At 40.1% G+C, this 18,770-nt stretch overlaps 1 protein-coding gene across 2 annotated transcripts in view; it reads right to left on the reverse strand.

The window, feature by feature from the left end:
• LOC149785185 (nuclear pore complex protein Nup160-like) overlaps positions 1 to 18,770 on the reverse strand; it is a 131,221-nt gene that overhangs the window by 79,630 nt on the left and 32,821 nt on the right. For both annotated transcript variants that reach the window (XM_089978989.1, XM_089978988.1), the window contains exon 12: positions 17,141 to 17,242. In XM_089978989.1, the coding sequence (XP_089835115.1) occupies positions 17,141 to 17,242 (102 nt within the window). The remainder of the gene's footprint in view (positions 1 to 17,140; positions 17,243 to 18,770) is intronic.

Consider the following 18,770-nt stretch of genomic DNA (forward strand, 5'->3'; position numbering starts at 1 on the left):
GCCAAAGTGCATTCTTTCAAAACTGGCCAAATTTTGTTGAGTGGTTTTAAACAAGAGATTACTGAAGATCAATATCCTCTGAACAAATATGAAAAATCATTATGTAACATTTTGTCAAAAACCACTGACTGGGGTTTTTTTTATAGATCATTTAATTTCTTTTCTAAATGAACAATATTTGATTTTGGAATGGAATCATTTGAACAAATTGTTCTTGTTGTTGTGGGGTTTAACGCCATTTTTCAGCACGCGATAGGCTATGCATGGCGGCCAGTATTAATGGCGGAGGAAGAACCCGGGAAAAACCACCGACCCACGAGAAGCTACTGGCAAGCTTTCTCACATACCCATATTGGCCAAATCCTAGACTCGAACCCACGCAGACAAAGGTGAGATTGCAGTGATCTGTAACAGATTGGCCACTCAGGGCCCCTTGCATAGTAATGTCAAGTCAAATTTGACTGAATATTGGCAGTATTGTAACAGAATTTTAAAGCCCTAGGATGCTGCCTTTTAAACTTTGTCAATTTCTGTGTTATGTCTTTTTAGAAGATGTAAATTTAAATTTTTTCACAAGATGTTTTTTTTTAGAAGATCTGAATTTACAATGGATGATGCACAAAAGACAACAGCTGACTTGGAATTTTGGACAGGTGAGCTAAAACTTTGAAAGACAGAAAATAAGAGATTTGTGTGTTGTACAGAACATAATCCCTCACTGCAACCCAAAGTCAAATAAAAAGGTCCAACATTTTTAAAAACTAAAGAAAAAAATTCCTATATACAGTAAAGATTGCATGTAGTGTTTCACAGAAGATTGGAATCTTTAGAACATTAAAACCACTCAACATTCTATCCAAATTCATCATTTATAATGTTTTATATGTGCTTGTCCATGATGGTAACCGCTCAACATTATATCCGAATTCATCATTTACAATGTTTTATATGTGCTTGTCCATCATGATAATGTTAGACATTCATTATTTAAACAATGTATGCTGGTAAGATTACTGTTTGAATATGATTTTTAAACACTGTCCATGTTACAGTGAAAACCAAAAATGATCAACCTGCAAATTTTACCACCAATGAAAGTGATCTGTACATGTACTAGCTGGTGAATCATAAAAATCACTTTTATGTGGAAATGTCTTTGTTCAATAACTAAATAACTGGTCCTTTATTTACTTGGATGGAAAGAAATTGCATTTGCACTGTTAGGTTTTTTCAATGACAGGCAAATGCTTATAAAGAAAATCAGGTGTGTTACACTGAGCATGTAGATGGGTGCACAGGGTGGCAGAGTTGTCTATGGCACTTGCCTTTACAGATCAAACAAATCTCACCCAGCAGCAGGGGGGGGCGAATCCGACATTTTGTCCAATCGTTATTTTGCTTAATTATTACTTCTGCACTCAGCGGATCCGGTGTAGTCAGCGCTGGTAAAAAAAAAAACGACGTCGGTCCATCCTACACGATGGTGACGTCATTTGGTTTAATGCGAGCCGATCCCAGTTTTGTCAGCGTCCGGTAAACACAGCGACGACCGCGTCGATGTCATTTCCCCCCCTGCTGCTAAGAAGTTATTTACAATGATCTTATAAACAGAGTGATTACTAACTCCTCCTCTTGTAGATCAATTAGGTTATTTGACTGATCAGTAAGTCTGAAATTAATTCTCGTTAAAAACCGATTATGGCATCGCATATAGACCGGATTAATCGGGCTCTCAACGATTAAGAATCCGGGAGGGGCTGTTGGTGAAAATGAATAAAGGATATACCCCTGTTGAGCTTGATTTGATTGCTTGGTATCTACCTGGTAACTCCCTTCGATAACATCACACACTAGATTGATTGCTATCACCGATGCGATATTTACGTTGTATGGAGCAATATGCCTACCACCATCTCCGTTATCGTGTTTGAGGATAATTAATGGACCGAGAAAATCATTAAGAGACTTTCTTAGTTCTGGCGCGTTGTATCCTGGAAACTTGAAATCGGGTAAATCGGCTTCTGTGATATTATACTCGGTTAGGAATTTTTGTTTATTATCATCGTTGTTAGCAGATGTTGTCTTAACGATTCGTTCATTGATATATTCCATGTCTGATATAAGTTGATTTAACACCTCAACGTGTTTTCGTGCTTTTGTTTTCCGTAGCTGTTCTAGTTGCAATTGGTAATTATGATTAATCTCGGCAAATGCACCAGTGATATCATTTAAACGAACTGTGACCTTGGCGGACGATTCAGGAGTTTGCTTATACGGAAAATACCATTGCATGGTATTCCTGTCTTGAAATATAAACCCGCTGGGTAATAACGTGTTTCTTATAATAGACAATTCATCTTGATAACTGGGATTAATTTCATGATACGACTGCGCATTCGTGTGCAAATTCGCGGGGATTCCATTAGGTGGATTCTCGGGCCAACCTAGTATGGTTCTTATTGAACTGTTATAAATATCAACCATATACCCCGGTGTGCTTATTTCAATCGTCGATGATAACGTCGGTTCATGAACCGTAATATCGATTTTTGATTCTTTTCCTGTGATCGATTTTATCCTGCGTTGAAATTCTTTATTGATTTGTTCTACTTGGTATGACCCAGTTGGTATTGTAACCTCATTCCAGTCTGGGGTCCCATCGGGTTTATTTGTCCATGCAAAAACCAGCGAGTTATTAGGTTGTTGTCCGTTAAATGCTTCTGCTCGGATATTAGGCCAACTGTGATATATTCGCAATTTTGCCAGCGCTATTTCATTCACTGGAATCGGAGAGGGGAAGTTTACACTGAATTCTGGCTTCGTTGATGTTATCGATATCATGTTTGTTTGTATCGGAGTTGTGTTCTCCGCGATCCGTTGAAGCAGTTCGAGTGACATTATTGTTATTACTAAAGTTATTTTCAATTTCTAATTTCAACATCGCGGAGTCATACAACTGGACCATCGTGGAGAATTCATCATCGGATATAAACGAATTATCTATCGCCAACAAGATCAACCCGGATAATTTCGAGTACGCGTCGGATATTATTTGGTGGCGAACTGTATACTCGCTGAGTTTTTTCTGAGCACACGATGATATCTTTCTAGTGATTGCGTTGGCGACTCCAGCAATTGTTGTCGCCGCGGAGATAGCGATTGGAACAGCGATCGGGGCTATCATGGTTACCGTGGATAAAATAACACCGGTGCCGGCTACTATACCTGACACCGAGTACACGACCGCGTCGATGGTGGTTATTTTTCGACGGTATTTTTTTATTTTTATACGGTATTGTTCGGAAAGCGTTTTTAAGCTCGCGGAGAATTCTTTTGCGGTATCAAATCGATATTGATGTGACGTCGGTGATACCTCTGATTCAATTACCCTGGTGGGCATTTTATTTTAAAAGAGCTAGTGTTTTCAATTACTTAGATCCGTCACAAATTCCACATACCATGTGATGTTTGCCCTAAATAGACTGCTATCAACGGCTTTAATTATAAACCGTTCGGTTGCATTCTTGTCAATGATTGTTGATAATGTATTGTTAAACCCAGATGAACTCGACGATGATATATTAAACTGCATCGCTGAAATCAATGTCAATTGATAAATGCCCTTAACAATTGCGGTGATATTTACTGTATCATTCATAGGAGTCCAATTGAATGATTCATGCCGAATCGTGTATACTGTGTTGATGGTGTTCTCATGAGAGATTTTTATTTTTGTAATTTCCGGTAGTCTGTCTTTAATCGCTTCAATATCATTTTTGACTGTTTCTGTTTTCAGTGTATACACGTCTATACTATTTATACAGCGATCAACATTAAGTTTGATTGTTTCTATTTCCTGCCGATTCGCGTGTATATTAATTTTGATTGTTCTTATTTCCTGTGTATGCGCGTCTATATTATTTATGTTCGTTGCCACATTTGAGTTGATTTTTTCTATTATCAGTTTATGCGCGTCTATATTATTTATGATCGTTGCAACATCAGTTTTGATTGTTTCTATTTCCTGTCCATACGCAGTGATATCATTTATAGTTATTGTAATTTCTTCTGGTCTGGTATTTTTTTTACCAAAGAATTTATCAATGGTGTTATCAACCCTGTTAAAATTTTTTCGCAACGTGTAAAATTGGCCCGACAGCGTTGTAAACTCCGAAATAGTATTTTTTATCCCCACAAGATTCGGTTCGGTTACCGTCAGGGTTCCAAAAAAACTAGCAGTAGTGAGTTGTATACCAGTGACAGACTTTTGTATCCCCTTGAACTGATTTGCTTGCGCGTTAAATTTATCATACAAATTTTTTAACGAATCCGACATGGTTATATAATTGTCGCCAAGTGTACTTATTTTTCCATTTATCGTCAAGATGGATTCACCTGATTTAAGTCGTCCGTCATCGGTATACAACGCGATGGTGTTCTCGGCGGCATCATTATTTCGTGTTAAAACATCATTCAGCGACACATTACTGGATTTCAGTTTACCCTGGCGGTCTTGAAATACAACTATTTCGCCCGGGTCAACACTGGTTAAATTTAACGTATCAGCGATTTCATCCTCGATTAGTTTTTTTATGTCATCGGTGGCGAGCGTTTCCGTGGGTTTTTTCAGCGCCGAAACCGGTCGTCCCCAGATATCAATCATTATTATTGTAAAAAAAAACAGTGTTTTTAATTAACCCGCCGGGCCTCTACGACCCCACTAGTGTATTCGTTTACAACCACATGAGGTGGTTTCCGCGATGATGAAATCGCCGCGAGTACGTTCAATACCTCACGGCCGCATATCGGTGGATCACTTAATTGCTGTGTTGGCAGCGTGGAATAAAAAACCGGGGCTGAACACGCCCGGATATACCGCATGAACTCGTTTGGCGGGGCTAACCCGTATGAATCAAAATAGACGATCGCACGCGGATCAATTGCGTATGCAACCCAATGAGTCCCCGCTCCGGAGGATTTATCGAGGTTAATTATACCGGTTTCAATATTCCTTGGTTTTGTCGGTAATTGATCCCTCATAAAAACACCTCTGAAGTTTTTTATCGCTAACGCGTTTGCGGCATCTATTAAATCAAAATTAGACATTGGAGTCATTGACTCTTGAGTTAATAAACGGTTCCCGGTAGTCTTAGACCCTTCCCCGAGTACCATGAATATGGGGTTCCCGGTAGTCTTAGACCCTTTCCGGCTACGGGTCGTTTTTTTTTATAGCCTTTCCCGGTTGCCTTCTTCAATGCCATTCCCGCCGCGGTACCAACGGCTCCTAACGCCGCCGCCTTCGCCACTGCTGGGGCCGCCGCGGCAATCAACGCTGGAATCGCAGCTAACAACGGAAATATCCCACCGGTCTTTTCCATGTTTTTAATCGCTGCGGCTGAAAAATCTATTTGAACACCCTTTTTATTCTTCATCGCATCATTGAAATGTTTTATTTGACGCGCCGTCAACGATATCTTATGATTACCACCTGCCATCTGTGACGGCTTTAATGTTATTGTGGTTCCACATTGTTTAGCCGACTCTGATCGTAATTTCTTGACTTGACCATCGGTCAACTCAACACCGACAACATTATACGACATTTTTATTGTAAACGCGTTTATGTTTTCAATTACATGTTTTCCACTGGCGCATCAACGATTCTCATTCGTCCACCAACACCTTCCAACAGCATTGATTTATCGCTGAGAATGACAGCAACCGCTCTATAATCGGCAATAACGCCGCGAGTTACATTAGCTCGGAAGTGTATATCAACGACGGATTGTCTTGTTAAATCAAGATGTTCCAGTGAAAAGTAATAGATCGGATATAGTTCTTTGAAATCATGTTGTGATATTTGCAAACCAGTGTCGACGTTTTGATCACGACTCATATACGACAGCAACCGATGGTACACGCGTGCAATATGGTTTTGACCGTAATTAAGTTGTATATCCTCAGATGGTTCCTGCTGTCCGTTTATTCTCAGCGAGACGTCAGTAACACCTAATCGATCAAATATCATATGGCTGGATAGTTGATTATCAACTCTCGTCATATCCTGCAACGCAACAAATATATGACGCGGAGCCGAAATGCCTTGTTGTGATGCCAGGTTCCATGTAAATATACCATTGATATTTGATTGCTTAGTATCTGTTGTTGTTGTTAGCCAACTTAGTAATGATTTTCCTCCTTGCTCCATAAAGGATAGCAATCGTGCCTCTGTGGTAATGGATGGAGTCATTACTGGCATCCACAATAATATTTTAGTTAAAACGACTTTACCAGAGTCATTATTTGGATTCGCAAGATCCGCTGGAATTCTCCAAATTGCATTTCTATCATCACCTTTTCGCACAAGCACCACGGTATGCTTTGCTCCGTAGATAACTTTTCGCACGTTCCTACAAAATCCAAATATATGATGCAGTGGAATCGCGCATGAGAAAGATCTACGCGGCCCTGTTAACATTGATATGCGTGTTGCAGCTCCGATGTTAAAATTAGGATCGCTGTTTATAATCATATTCTCAACATCAGCATCAGCGTTATTAGCATTATTTCTTGGTCGTCTTACCACAAATTGCGAGTTTCCAGCAGTGTTTTTAGTATCCTTTGCAAACATCATAGATGGACCCGCTGATCTTGTATAATCGTCGGAATATCTTGCTAACCCGATTATTGTTGTAGCAACATCAACATCACGTTCTATTGATTCAATTTCTCGCCCGTCAATGAGATATTTTGCGCTCTCAAATAGCGCCATTACGCCGTTATTGACTAAGCCAACTTTGGTACCATCTGGATACGGTGCTGGTACAGCAGGAGTATCGGCCTCTGTTACAAGTTCTCCTTCGATTTCAATAAACGCTTCACACGGTAAAAAATATTTACTGGTATCATGGACTTGAAGTTCAATTCGCGATCGTATGTTGGGTTGTACTGCATGATAGGAATAAAATTGATAATTACGGACGGAATCATCCTTGTGCACTGGTGCGTCCATATCAAACGCCGGGTCAGCTGTTCGTTTAAACATTTTATTTAATAATACGCTGATGCATCTAAATCATCGTCGTCGTTTTAAACCACTTCCCGCTATTATGTTTGCGATGTCATCTTGATTATTGTTTACCAACGACGCTAGTTTTTCTTCCACGGCGTTATTTATTACTTTACTGACATTTGCAGGCATCACTGTCGTTGATGGCATCACCGGTGGTTTCTGTTTTCTTTTTTGTGAAAATCCTTTGGATTTTACCAACGACATTAGTTTATCTCGTGCTGCAGAAAACGCCCTTCCGGCGACATCTCCAATAGCACTAATACCCTTATCACGAATAACAAATGGCCTTCATTCCTAATTGTTTGGCTAACGGCGCCACTTTTGGAGCCATTCTTGTAAATAACCCCGCAATGGTGCTACCGAGACCGTCTCCGTACCACGCGCGGTATACGGGCAATCGTGAGTTTACCACGTAGACGCTGACTGGTCTATCATGGCTGTAGTGTATAATCATCTTTATTATAAAAAACACCAGTGTCTTCCAATTAGTGATTGATCACCAGTGATTGATCACCTCCCTCCCCACTACCGAATCATAAATTTTGTCAAAAACATCGATTTTCTCTAAATGATTTCCTGGGGTTTTCATCGGCGGTAAAAATCCACGGTTTTTGTCAATTTTTGTCGTTTTTTGTCGATTTTGGTTGGTTTTTGCCGGTTTTTGGTAAAAAACATCGATTTTCTCTAAATGATTTCCTGGGGTTTTCACCCGTAAAAAACGACAATTTTATAATTTTATAATTTTTTTAATCATCCACGAGTTCGTCTATGAGCGTTCGATATATATTAATGTCCATGATACCACCGGCAAATAACCGCCTGCAAATATCAGCGGCCTCATTGATTATTTCCGGAGAGTTATTTCCGGCTCGTTTTCCTCCGATTAGTATTTCTAGCCGTGATATATCACTGAGAACACTACCAGGACAAGTAACGTCTTTACCAACAGAGTATCCTTTTCCGTGTTTTGGTCTTTCACTTTTTACTTTATTGTGGAATATTATATAATTATTATCACGCGGTGGTAATTCATTTTTATGTTTATTTGCTAAATACACTATTCTTGTCCAGTCCTTTAACGACCTTATATTTTTCTCGTAGCCGCTATTGATATGCTCATCTCGTGTGTCCTTAGCAAAATTTGTAACAGTAAAATCGACTAATTCTTCGTAGCCGAGATTTCTAATTTTATCTATTGTGCTCTTTTTAAGAACATTACGGGGTATATTCTCCCCTCTTTCTTTTTCTTCCGGTATTTCTTCTTCTGGTTCTCTTGCGGTGGCGCCTAGTTCTTCCTCGTCGGCCATTGTAACATATGGTTCTTGTGGGTCCGTTATAGCGAGTGGTGGCGGCCTCCGTGTTGTAGCAACCGCTATTTTCGCAGGGAGTGTTTCCAGAGACTTTTTTGTTTGCTCGGTCTGAGCCGCTATCTTTTCAAGCGCACCGAGGACGGGCACAGTTGCCGCCGTAACATCTTTGGTCGCTTTAGTTACCGGAGCAAAGAGCTGTTCGCTTCCAACAGCAAAATCAGTTTGTAGTTGTTGCCGCGTTTGAAGTTGTTTTCGGACCCTGTCTCGTAACGGTATGAACTTTTTAAGCGCTACTAGCCGCTCTCTGGCTAGCCGAGTAGTAAGTGATTCGCCTACCATTATTGCAATTGCTCCGTAATTTCTAATTTCCCGCCGAGTGTGGCGGGGATATGTCCCAGGGGCTCCAGGGAGTTTTCGTCTATAATCCTTCTAATGTTTTTAATTTTATTAGAGATTTCTCGATGTCGTTCAAAAGCCTGTCCGAGTTTTTTTCGTACTGTCTCAACGGCAGTAAATAGTCCAATAAATGCATTTACGTCATTGCCATACAAGTTTTCATTGATCGTATATTGTAATCGCTTTATAAAAGAATACTCGCGTGGCAAGGTATATCGACCTTTCTTTGATTGCTCGTTAATAATTTCATAATCGGACAATATTTTTTGGTTATCAAGCTTATCAGATAATTCAATTCCTTGATTTTTTAATTTTAAAATCTCGGTTAATATATTATTGATGTCTTCGATATTCATATTCTTATAAAACATCTTATTTTTAAATAAAAAAAAAAAATTATTTTACAAAATGAACCCCGCGTATCAATCCCGAGGTGTGTTAACATTCGATGAAACCGTAGGATAATTCGTTTTCTTCCGGAAGAGACAATTTATTGTAGCGTTCGCACTGTCACGGTGACCTTGTCACGGTGACCTTGTCACTCGCTGATTTCTGTTATATATGAAAATCGAATTCTGTGACCCGTCTTTTTTGAGATCGCTGTTTGATATACTCGTTCTGCAACAAATTGTATTGAGGCTCTACAAATATCGAAATATTTTCCTGCCTCATTCATCGACTGAAATATTTTTTCCTCGTGAGTTGTTGTATCAAATGACTTTACGCTTTTTGCTTTTTTTGAGCGTTTACCAGTTTGGCCTTTTTTACTATTTTCACTCTGAGAGATAGCTTGCAGGTTTATAAGAGAATTATTTTGAGGACATCCATCAATATGATCAATAACGAGACCGTCCTCGATTAATCCGTTGAATGCTTCAAATACCACCCTATGAACATAATACTTCTTCTTTCCGGCACCAAACATCAAGTATCCGTGATTATTTTTCCATCCAACCGGCTTCTTCAGTCTATAATTTCTAACAACGCCATCGCGAGATGCCTCGTAATTAACGAGGACGGGATGCGGCTGAAATTCTTGGTTCATTTGTATAATAATACTACTTGTCTAATTCATTATTTGGTTTAATTATAAACCTTGCAATGTAGTCCTGAGGAGTTTTGATGACGAAGTCTGCGGTGGGGTCAATGACGGCATTTTTTATTCGTTTATCATAATAGCGTTTTAACTCTCTGTATCGCTTTCCGCCACAATTGATACATAATTGCGATTTTCCTCTTACACCAACGTGGCAAACCAAGCACGGTAGGGGGCCAAGAGAACCATTACGAACGCTTTGTAAATGATACCCGCAGAATTCACCTCTACATGATTTATTGCACGGGGTTGTCGACCCAATCATCAACCATTTGCAGTGATTCATTATACTATATTCTTTCATTTAAATACTTGTTTTAATTATATGGAAGAGTTTGAGAGATTAGCAGCAATTAAGCCCTGGAAAAATATTAAGTTCAATCTCGATAGAGTCCTCAAGGACGCACCAAAAGCGTTAATAAACGATAGAACCCTGTTGAATAAAATACGCGACTGTATCAATGAATTCAAGCGCGATGGTGCATCTCATAGTTGGTCAACATTTCGAATTGATGGTGTTGTTGATGCTACCATGAACGACAACCGCGCAGCAACGATAATATCACAACTTGACGGTAAAAGGTATTTCTTCAGAGTAAAATTCATTGTCCGGGTGGAATCAGGTAATTGGATCATACGTGATAAATTTGAACCGGTTCTCAGCGATAAGAAAACAGTCATTGTTAGCCGCGACTCCAAGCCGGGGCTGTTAACCGGAATTGACAGACCATACTATGAACGAGCGTATCCTGAAACAGCAGTTGTTTATGGAATATACCCGTTAAATAAGAAACCTGATATCGGAAAACTAGCGCCGATGAAACAGTCAACGGGGATAAATTGTGTAGCAGAACGAGTAATAGAGCATTTTACAAATGCGTGTCGAGGAAATAAACTGACCGATTTACGACGTAGCAAAATAAACCAATGGGAGAAGACAGTGCGCGAGCGAGGAGCAACCATCAGCGACATAGCGAAATTAGAAACGTCGCTGAGATTTCCAATAACCGTTACAACGATAACCGGTAAAGTGTTATACGAATCAAAGTATAAATCAAATGGAGCCCCAATCAAAATTATTGATCATAACGAACACGCGTGGACGCCCGCGGTCACAATATTTCCACGGGATAGAACAGTAAAGTATATCCCCGGGGAATTCCTGGGAGAGGATGGTTTTCTCGCGGAGAGGAAACTATTTGATGCTATTGCCTGCTTGTGTAAAAACGACCCTGTATCAGTGTGGTTACTTCGCAGCGCTGAAAACGACATGGATACCTTTGATCAGTTTGTAAGACCAAACGGTGAATTATATCGCACTGAAGCGTTTCACAACAAGATGAAAAAAACCGCCATGGAATTTGAAGAGCATGATGAACAACTGCTAACAAATTGTTTTACGATTCCATCGGTTGCGGCTCATGTTGCAGCAAGGAAAAATGCGTGGAGACCAACGCGCAAGGAATTTCTACCGGATGTACAATCCAGTTGTTTGGAATATTATCACGGTGGACTATGGAACACTGAATACAACCACGACGCTATGATTTCCGTTGATATGGTTGCCTGTTATCCAGCGAGTTTTCTCGGGTATGGATCCGCCGCTGAGTATTTCAAACGATTTGGACACCCCAGACATGAAATGACTCGTGTTGCTATTAATGGACCACTGCCTGATTTTGATTTAACCGGATTCGCTCGCATAGTATCATTTGAATTCGCGGCAGGACTTCATCGCTGTTGTTATATTTGGATCGGTAGACACATGGCTGAAAAGAAGTGGCTGCCAATAGCGCTGCTACGGTATATGATTGATTGTAGCATGCTTGTATCGTTGATTGTCAGTGACGTGATTATATCATATCGGGCGCAGACTGAAGTCTGGTTACCAGAACCAGAGCATCTAGATAGCATAATTGACGAGTCCAGAAAACACATTGATGCCGACGAGGAATATATCATCGAATGGTCCAAAAAGATATTCAACCAACGAAACCGCGAGGCAAAAGATCTCGGTAGAAGAATAATCGGTAAGTTCACACAAGGTGGAAAAAAACTATGACTACAAACGATATTGCTCACGGCTGATTATAGATGACGCTGAATATGATTTCGTAATCAAGGATGCAGTGGCAAAAAATAGATACTTGAACTGCAAAACAGCTTTCTTGTCCAATGGAACAAAGTTGGGTACAGTTGTTACTTACGCCGATGGAGACAGCCCGGCCTATCCACATTTGAGGGCGTCTATGCTGGGTTACGCCGCTATCAATTTATTCTGGATGATAAATAGATTTCCCGACACCGCGGTTAGAGTTGCGATTGATTCATTTTACATAGACGTAAAGTACAAGGGAAACATAGCCGAGTTTACTAGTCCGGATGAGAGTTGGGGTATATGGAGAATTAAAAATGAAATACGACGCGATTATTCCCCGTCAGCAAATGTCACCGTTGAAAATAATTACTTACGCGGTGATAAATTGTCAGAATGGTCTAATGCACCACCGTGTTCTGATCCAATTTGTAGATATAAAACAGTTTATTTAAGCGGCTGTGGCGGGTCGGGAAAAACGACTCGGGCAATTGAATTATTTCGAACGCGGGCAAGTATAATCGTGCTTACACCGACCCATAGACTAGCGCGAGAGATAAAACAACGAAATGTTGACGCCGTTACTTATCACAGCTTTTTTCGATACAGCGGCGGTGAGTGGACTCCTGATCGAATGGGGGAAAAATTTATTCCTGAGGTTATCATCTGGGATGAGATATGTACTGTTTCATTAGATGTTTTACAAATGTTTCTTGAGTGGTTGCTGCGCGCGAATACAGCGGTAATCATGTGTGGCGACAATGGCCAACCACCACCATTTGTCGGCGAGGGTCCACATGATTGGTTAAAGGGTTTTGTGGACTATTATGAAGAAACCGATACTGATTACCGAGCACTTGATGAACAACTGCGCGAGGTTAAAAAATTAATTAGATTACAGCCGGATAGAGTTCAATGTGAAATAATCCGCGAGGTGATTCCGGAAACGCCGTTAAATGAATTCTGGGAAACATGGAGACCAAACGATTTGATTGTAGCGAGTAGAAAGATAGTCAGAGACACACTTCAGCGGAAGTTGTTTGCGTTGCATAAGGAAAAGTTTCCAACGCGTCCAGTGCCGTTATGTTATAGACCCGCGGACACACGGCGGCAGAACATTGAAGTTGAAATCCCGGGCCCGACAGCGTCAGGGACAAAAAAACAAATTCTTGTGCTGAATGATATTGTGCTCGTTGATATCAGCGTCGTCGAGGACGCGCTACGTGCTGATAAATCCCCGTGGACGCTAGGATACGCAACGACAATACATTCCTCGCAGGGATTGACTATCACGGATACAATTGTTTGGATGGTTGATAATCACATCGAATGGTCGAATCTAGTCTATCTTGCAGTGTCCCGAGTACGGAGGATAAATCAGCTTCGAAGAATTGTTATTGACGAAGCCAGTGACAACGATGACATCATCGATGCTAGCGTCATTGATAGAAAACTCTCAGGTTACCGCCAACAGGATAAAAAAAACAGCGGGGTTTTGATATTGATGCCGAATTAATAATTGTGTTACGACAACAACAGAATAATCACTGCGCGAGTTGCAATTGTGTAATGCGCTGGCGTTATTCGGATAAAGACGCTCGCCAATTTACCGTGGATAGGATCGATAACAGTCTCGGTCATGTCAAAAACAATGTGAGGTTAACTTGTCTTGAGTGCAATAGACGCAACGGCGCTAGTTAAGGCCACGTGGGGGTAATTGAGTATCATCAGGTATCACTTGTAGTTGCTCGCATGTAAACCCCCGCTGTGGGGCAGTTGAATCCAGTCTATAGATCGGTGGTCTACCAGTTGATCGTGTTATCGTTGATATGTTATGCGTGGTAACACTCCAAATAGGATCAGTAGCTCTTTTTTTACCGCCTTCAAGCTCTCCTGGTTCATACAGATATCTAACAGTGACATCGCCGAGAATCGGCTTGGAAACGCTATCTATTTTTGATCTTCCGGGTATGTACTCGTATTTAATCGCGTCGCTGGGCTTCATGTTGATTGCTCGGGTAATCTCGTTATTTAACGCTGCAATTACGCCTGGCAACCTTTTGACCCATTCACGAGATCGTTTTTCCTGGATGAATTCTTTCGCGTATTGATACCCAAATAACCGTTCAGCAAGAGTCCGATTGAATCGTTCAACAATTGCCTGATCACGATGTAGCGCAGTATGACCTCGTCGTATCGCGACGCTATGATGTTTCAGCGTTGATAAAACAGCGCCGCGAAATTCATTGCCAGGATCAACTTGTAATAGATTTGGCCAGCGCAGAGGACCCCTTCGGTAAATCCGCTCAAACGCATCGGCTACTTCAGTAGCTGACTTTGTTTTTAACGGCTCCGCTTGTTTGTATCGACTCGCAACATCAACTACGGTTAGCGCGTATTTGTAACCGTTGTCATGCGGCAGAAATAGTATATCAGCCTGATGAACTTCATTAGGTACGCTGACATCAAAGCGCGAAAAGTTGATTTGTTTAGGCGGTGGTAGATAAATTTGCCATATAGCCTGTTTGGATAACCAATTAGCCGCAACGGCCTTTGTTACCTTTGCAGCGCTTGCGAGTTTACCAATTGCGGCCTTCCCCTTCCAGTATCCTCTCGAAGAATAATAGATGGATTCCATGTTGTTATTAAAAACGCTAGCGTTTTCAATTACCAGCGCGAGAAGCTCCGCTTCCAATCATTAATTTACCTTTCATAGCCGATTTTACCAAGCATGAAGCCAATTTTTCTTTGAATGATTTATCAGGAATAGCATTTAACACGTGAATTAATTTTACATCCGCAATATGACGCTGTTGCAGATCGCTACTTTTGTAGTAAGCAACATCATGAGCATGACACGCCTTATCGATAGCGTTTATTGGATACTCACCGGGTTTGGGCTGATTTTGATCATCGAGTCTGATATCTAATCGTGTTCCGGGGCCACAGTAGCTATATCCTGGGAGGTGCTTTTCTCCTGGATACTTTGCCCACGGTGTTCCGGGGAGTTTTGATAACTTGGCTGCAATATCACCTCCTCGCTTTTTTTTAAAGCATCCCCGGGTCTAGCAGAAATAAATCTAAATTTCTTTGTACCGCATTGTACACACTTAACAGTAAGCGCCGATCTGTTATTTCTTGTTATAACGGTTGTCATATCATTTGTGCCAGTACGCACTCTACACTTCACACAATATAGATCCATAATTTATGTATAGAGATATGAATATAATTGATTTTTCAGCGACTAAAACGAGAGAACCAGTTAAGCATGTTGCAGCGTTACCAAACTCGATCCGGATGATTATCATCGGACCATCTGGATCCGGCAAGACGCAATTATTACTTAATTTAATAATGAGATGGATGAAGTGGGATAAGTTGTATTTAATCGCCCCTAGCGTAGATGATCAACGATGCTACGAGGTGTTGAAAGATTTTAACGAGAATGCATCAGCGATCGCTGAAAAAAATGTTATTGAGTTTATTACAGATATCAATGATGCACCAGGTATTGATGATATTGATGGCGACGTTAACAATCTAGTCGTGTACGATGATGTTATGTTAGACAATCAAAAAAACCCAGCTAGGATATTTTCCAGAGGCAGGCATAAAAACACCGACGTGATATATGTCACTCAACGATACACTCAGATTCCAAAAGTAATCAGAGACAACTGTAATATTCTTGCTGTATTCAACGGCGTTGATACACACACGCTACGAAATATTTGGCAAACTTGGTGTGGCGGTGACATGGACTTTAATGGTTTTCGAAACTTTTTTAGTCATGCTCAGTCGACCCCACATGGATTTGTAACGATAAATTTACATGATCCTCGGACACGATATCGTATCGGACTTGACCAAATATTCGGTTAGTTGTAAATAATTTTCATTGTAAATAACTACTTAGCAGCACGGGGGGAAATGACATCGACGCGGTCGTCGCTGTGTTTACCGGACGCTGACAAAACTGGGATCGGCTCGCATTAAACCAAATGACGTCACCATCGTGTAGGATGGACCGACGTCGTTTTTTTTTTACCAGCGCTGACTACACCAGATCCGCTGAGTGCAGAAGTAATAATTAAGCAAAATAACGATTGGACAAAATGTCGGATTCGCCCCCCCTGCTGCTCACCCTTGTCTGTGTGGGTTCAAGTCTTGGTTACGCCAACCAGGGTAAGTGAGAAAGCTTGCTAGTAGTTTCCTGCGAGTCGGTCGGTCTTTCTATGTTATTTCACCATCAAATATACTAGCTGCCATGTATAGTAGTCTATCATGTGCTTAAAAATTGTGTCAAACCCCACAAAACCAAATCTGAGTTTGCAGGTACAATCTAATGTCTGCTATGCTAACTAGAACCTTGTGGTCTATAGGCACAATGGCTGGTACTGAATCAACATGCCACACACAATAAAGCATACTGATTACAGAAAAAACAGTTATTTCACTCAATTGTTTTCTTCCAGGTTTAAGAGGTAACTTTGGACTTGAAACAAAAGATGACTCCTTAATTCATCAGTTGGTGAATTCACTAACCAACATACAGGTACAGATCAACAGCTAACAAATATTTTTGAATTATTCAGTCAAAAACACAATTTTTTGTCATGCTTTAATTGTATTCAACCAGCAACCCAGGATTGTAAAGTAGTGATTATGAATGAGGTGTAATTATCATGCCTTTATTATTTGGCACCATTGTTATTTACCAATTATGAATGACATGCAATTATCACACTTTGTTACCCAGTGTCATTGTTTTTATAACTTTGTTATTTAAACAACACCATTACTTATCTGGCTTCGGCATATCTGGTGATAAAAGCATTATAATTCCTCTAATTGTCTAAGGCAGACCACACCAAACATTATCACCAATTAAAAATTGCAACAAAGAAATATAAAACCTTTGGAATACACAACAATTAAGGAATTTGGCCAAAGGAACTAAACACAAATGTTCCAGTAGAGAAAACATTGTACCCAAGAACATAATATTCAATCTTTACTGTATAAATATGCCAACCAAATTTCACATGCCTACATTAAGCACATTAAGTAATGCAGTAAAGCCTCCCCAGCAAAACAGACAGACATAAGGACAAAAAAATCAAGATGTTATGACTGCTAGCAGTAGGACATAAAAGAGGGAGACATACCTCTGTTTCAACTGCCACTGTCACCTGTTGCTTAAGAGTGCTGGCACTGAGGTTTGCATCATTGAGGAGAACAGGATCTATGGATTGACTGTACACCTGCAACTATAGAAACAAAAGAAACATCATCTAAATTTTATAAATTTTAGCAAGAACATGCACCAAAATGTGTTGCATTGTCTAATGGCAGATAATATGGTCTCAGATTATCTGCTCTTGTATGATGTACTGACAGATAAAATAGATCTCGTATTATCTGCTGACCAATATTGATAAATCTGGGTCTAGAATGTTCAAATGAAATCACAAGTAAAACAACAGCAACATACAAGTACCTTCTATTTCCATACATAATCCTACCAATACACTAAGAAACTGTGTGGCCAAGTGGTCAAAGTCTTTATACACCACTGACACTTCACTTCTGTCTGAAAGAATTTGGGACTCAGGCTAAGTCAGAGGTGGGCAAACTTTCCAGTGCAAGTGCCACATACACAAATTTACACCTTGTCGTGGGCCGCATAGTTCATTAAGTAAAATAATTAATATCTGAAATAGCAAAAACAAAAGGTTTTTCTAAACATCATAATTAATTTTTAGTTGTTAATATTTGAAAACTTAAACTTCAAAAGAAGCACATTTATTTGATAAACAGAGGAACATAAACAGAGTCAGTGCAAATGATAACTTGTTCCTAGGCCACATGAAAACCCTTGACGGGCTGCATGAAAGCCCTTGGCGGGCTGCATGCGGCCCGTGGGCCATAGTTTGCCCACCCCTGGGCTAAGCCATCAAGGGTGAGAAAGCTTGCTAGCAACTTCCCATGGATCAGTGGTTCTTCCTGGGGTTTGGCCAGGTTCTTCCTCCACCAGATATACTAGTTGTCATGTATGGCCTATCATGTCCTGAAATATGCCGTTAAGCACACATCAGCAACAACCTTGAAACCAATTTGTTATTTAAATTTGTAACACGATCAAAAGCTATAAGATATCTTTACAGCAAGACATGTATTACCAATGTTTTCATATGACACCATTTGATATCAAAAGTGACAAAGACATCATAGATGACATGTATCACACCAGTCCCCTCTCCACCCAAGTCTAGCACCCTCAATTTATATGCTTCTGCTACAGTTTGTTCCTATGGTAACAAAAATATTAAATGCATAAAATTCTAAGTATCAAAGGCACCTCTATCAAATGTATTCAGTAAATGTAAGTTTGGTTCAAATGATATGAATTTAAAAAGATGAGATCTGGAAAAAGTTGGAAGTTCTAGCTTACAAACAATAGGGAATCCAAATTAAAAATTAGAAGTCTCACTAATAAATATTCAAACAGTATTATACTTTAAGGCTGTTCCATTAAAAACACATGGTACCCAGGGAAGTCAGTTTTTAAAAAGATATGCCAGGGTACTTAGATTCACCGAGTTCAAATTAAAATGATAAGAAAATTCTAAACTGCATCTATGGTTGAGTACCTCACTTTAAAAGTGCCTTCCCTGGGTCCCATGTATGTTTTAATGGAACAGCCCTTAATAAAGATGGTATTTTCCTTACATAAGAGCAAATAATACTTAATTTCAAATTATCTGGTTTATTAAAGCCAGCAACAATGACCCTTAT

Source organism: Sinohyriopsis cumingii, chromosome 13 (genome assembly GCF_028554795.1).
Source record: "Sinohyriopsis cumingii isolate HCF-2022 chromosome 13, ASM2855479v2, whole genome shotgun sequence".
Lineage (NCBI taxonomy): Eukaryota > Metazoa > Mollusca > Bivalvia > Unionida > Unionidae > Sinohyriopsis > Sinohyriopsis cumingii.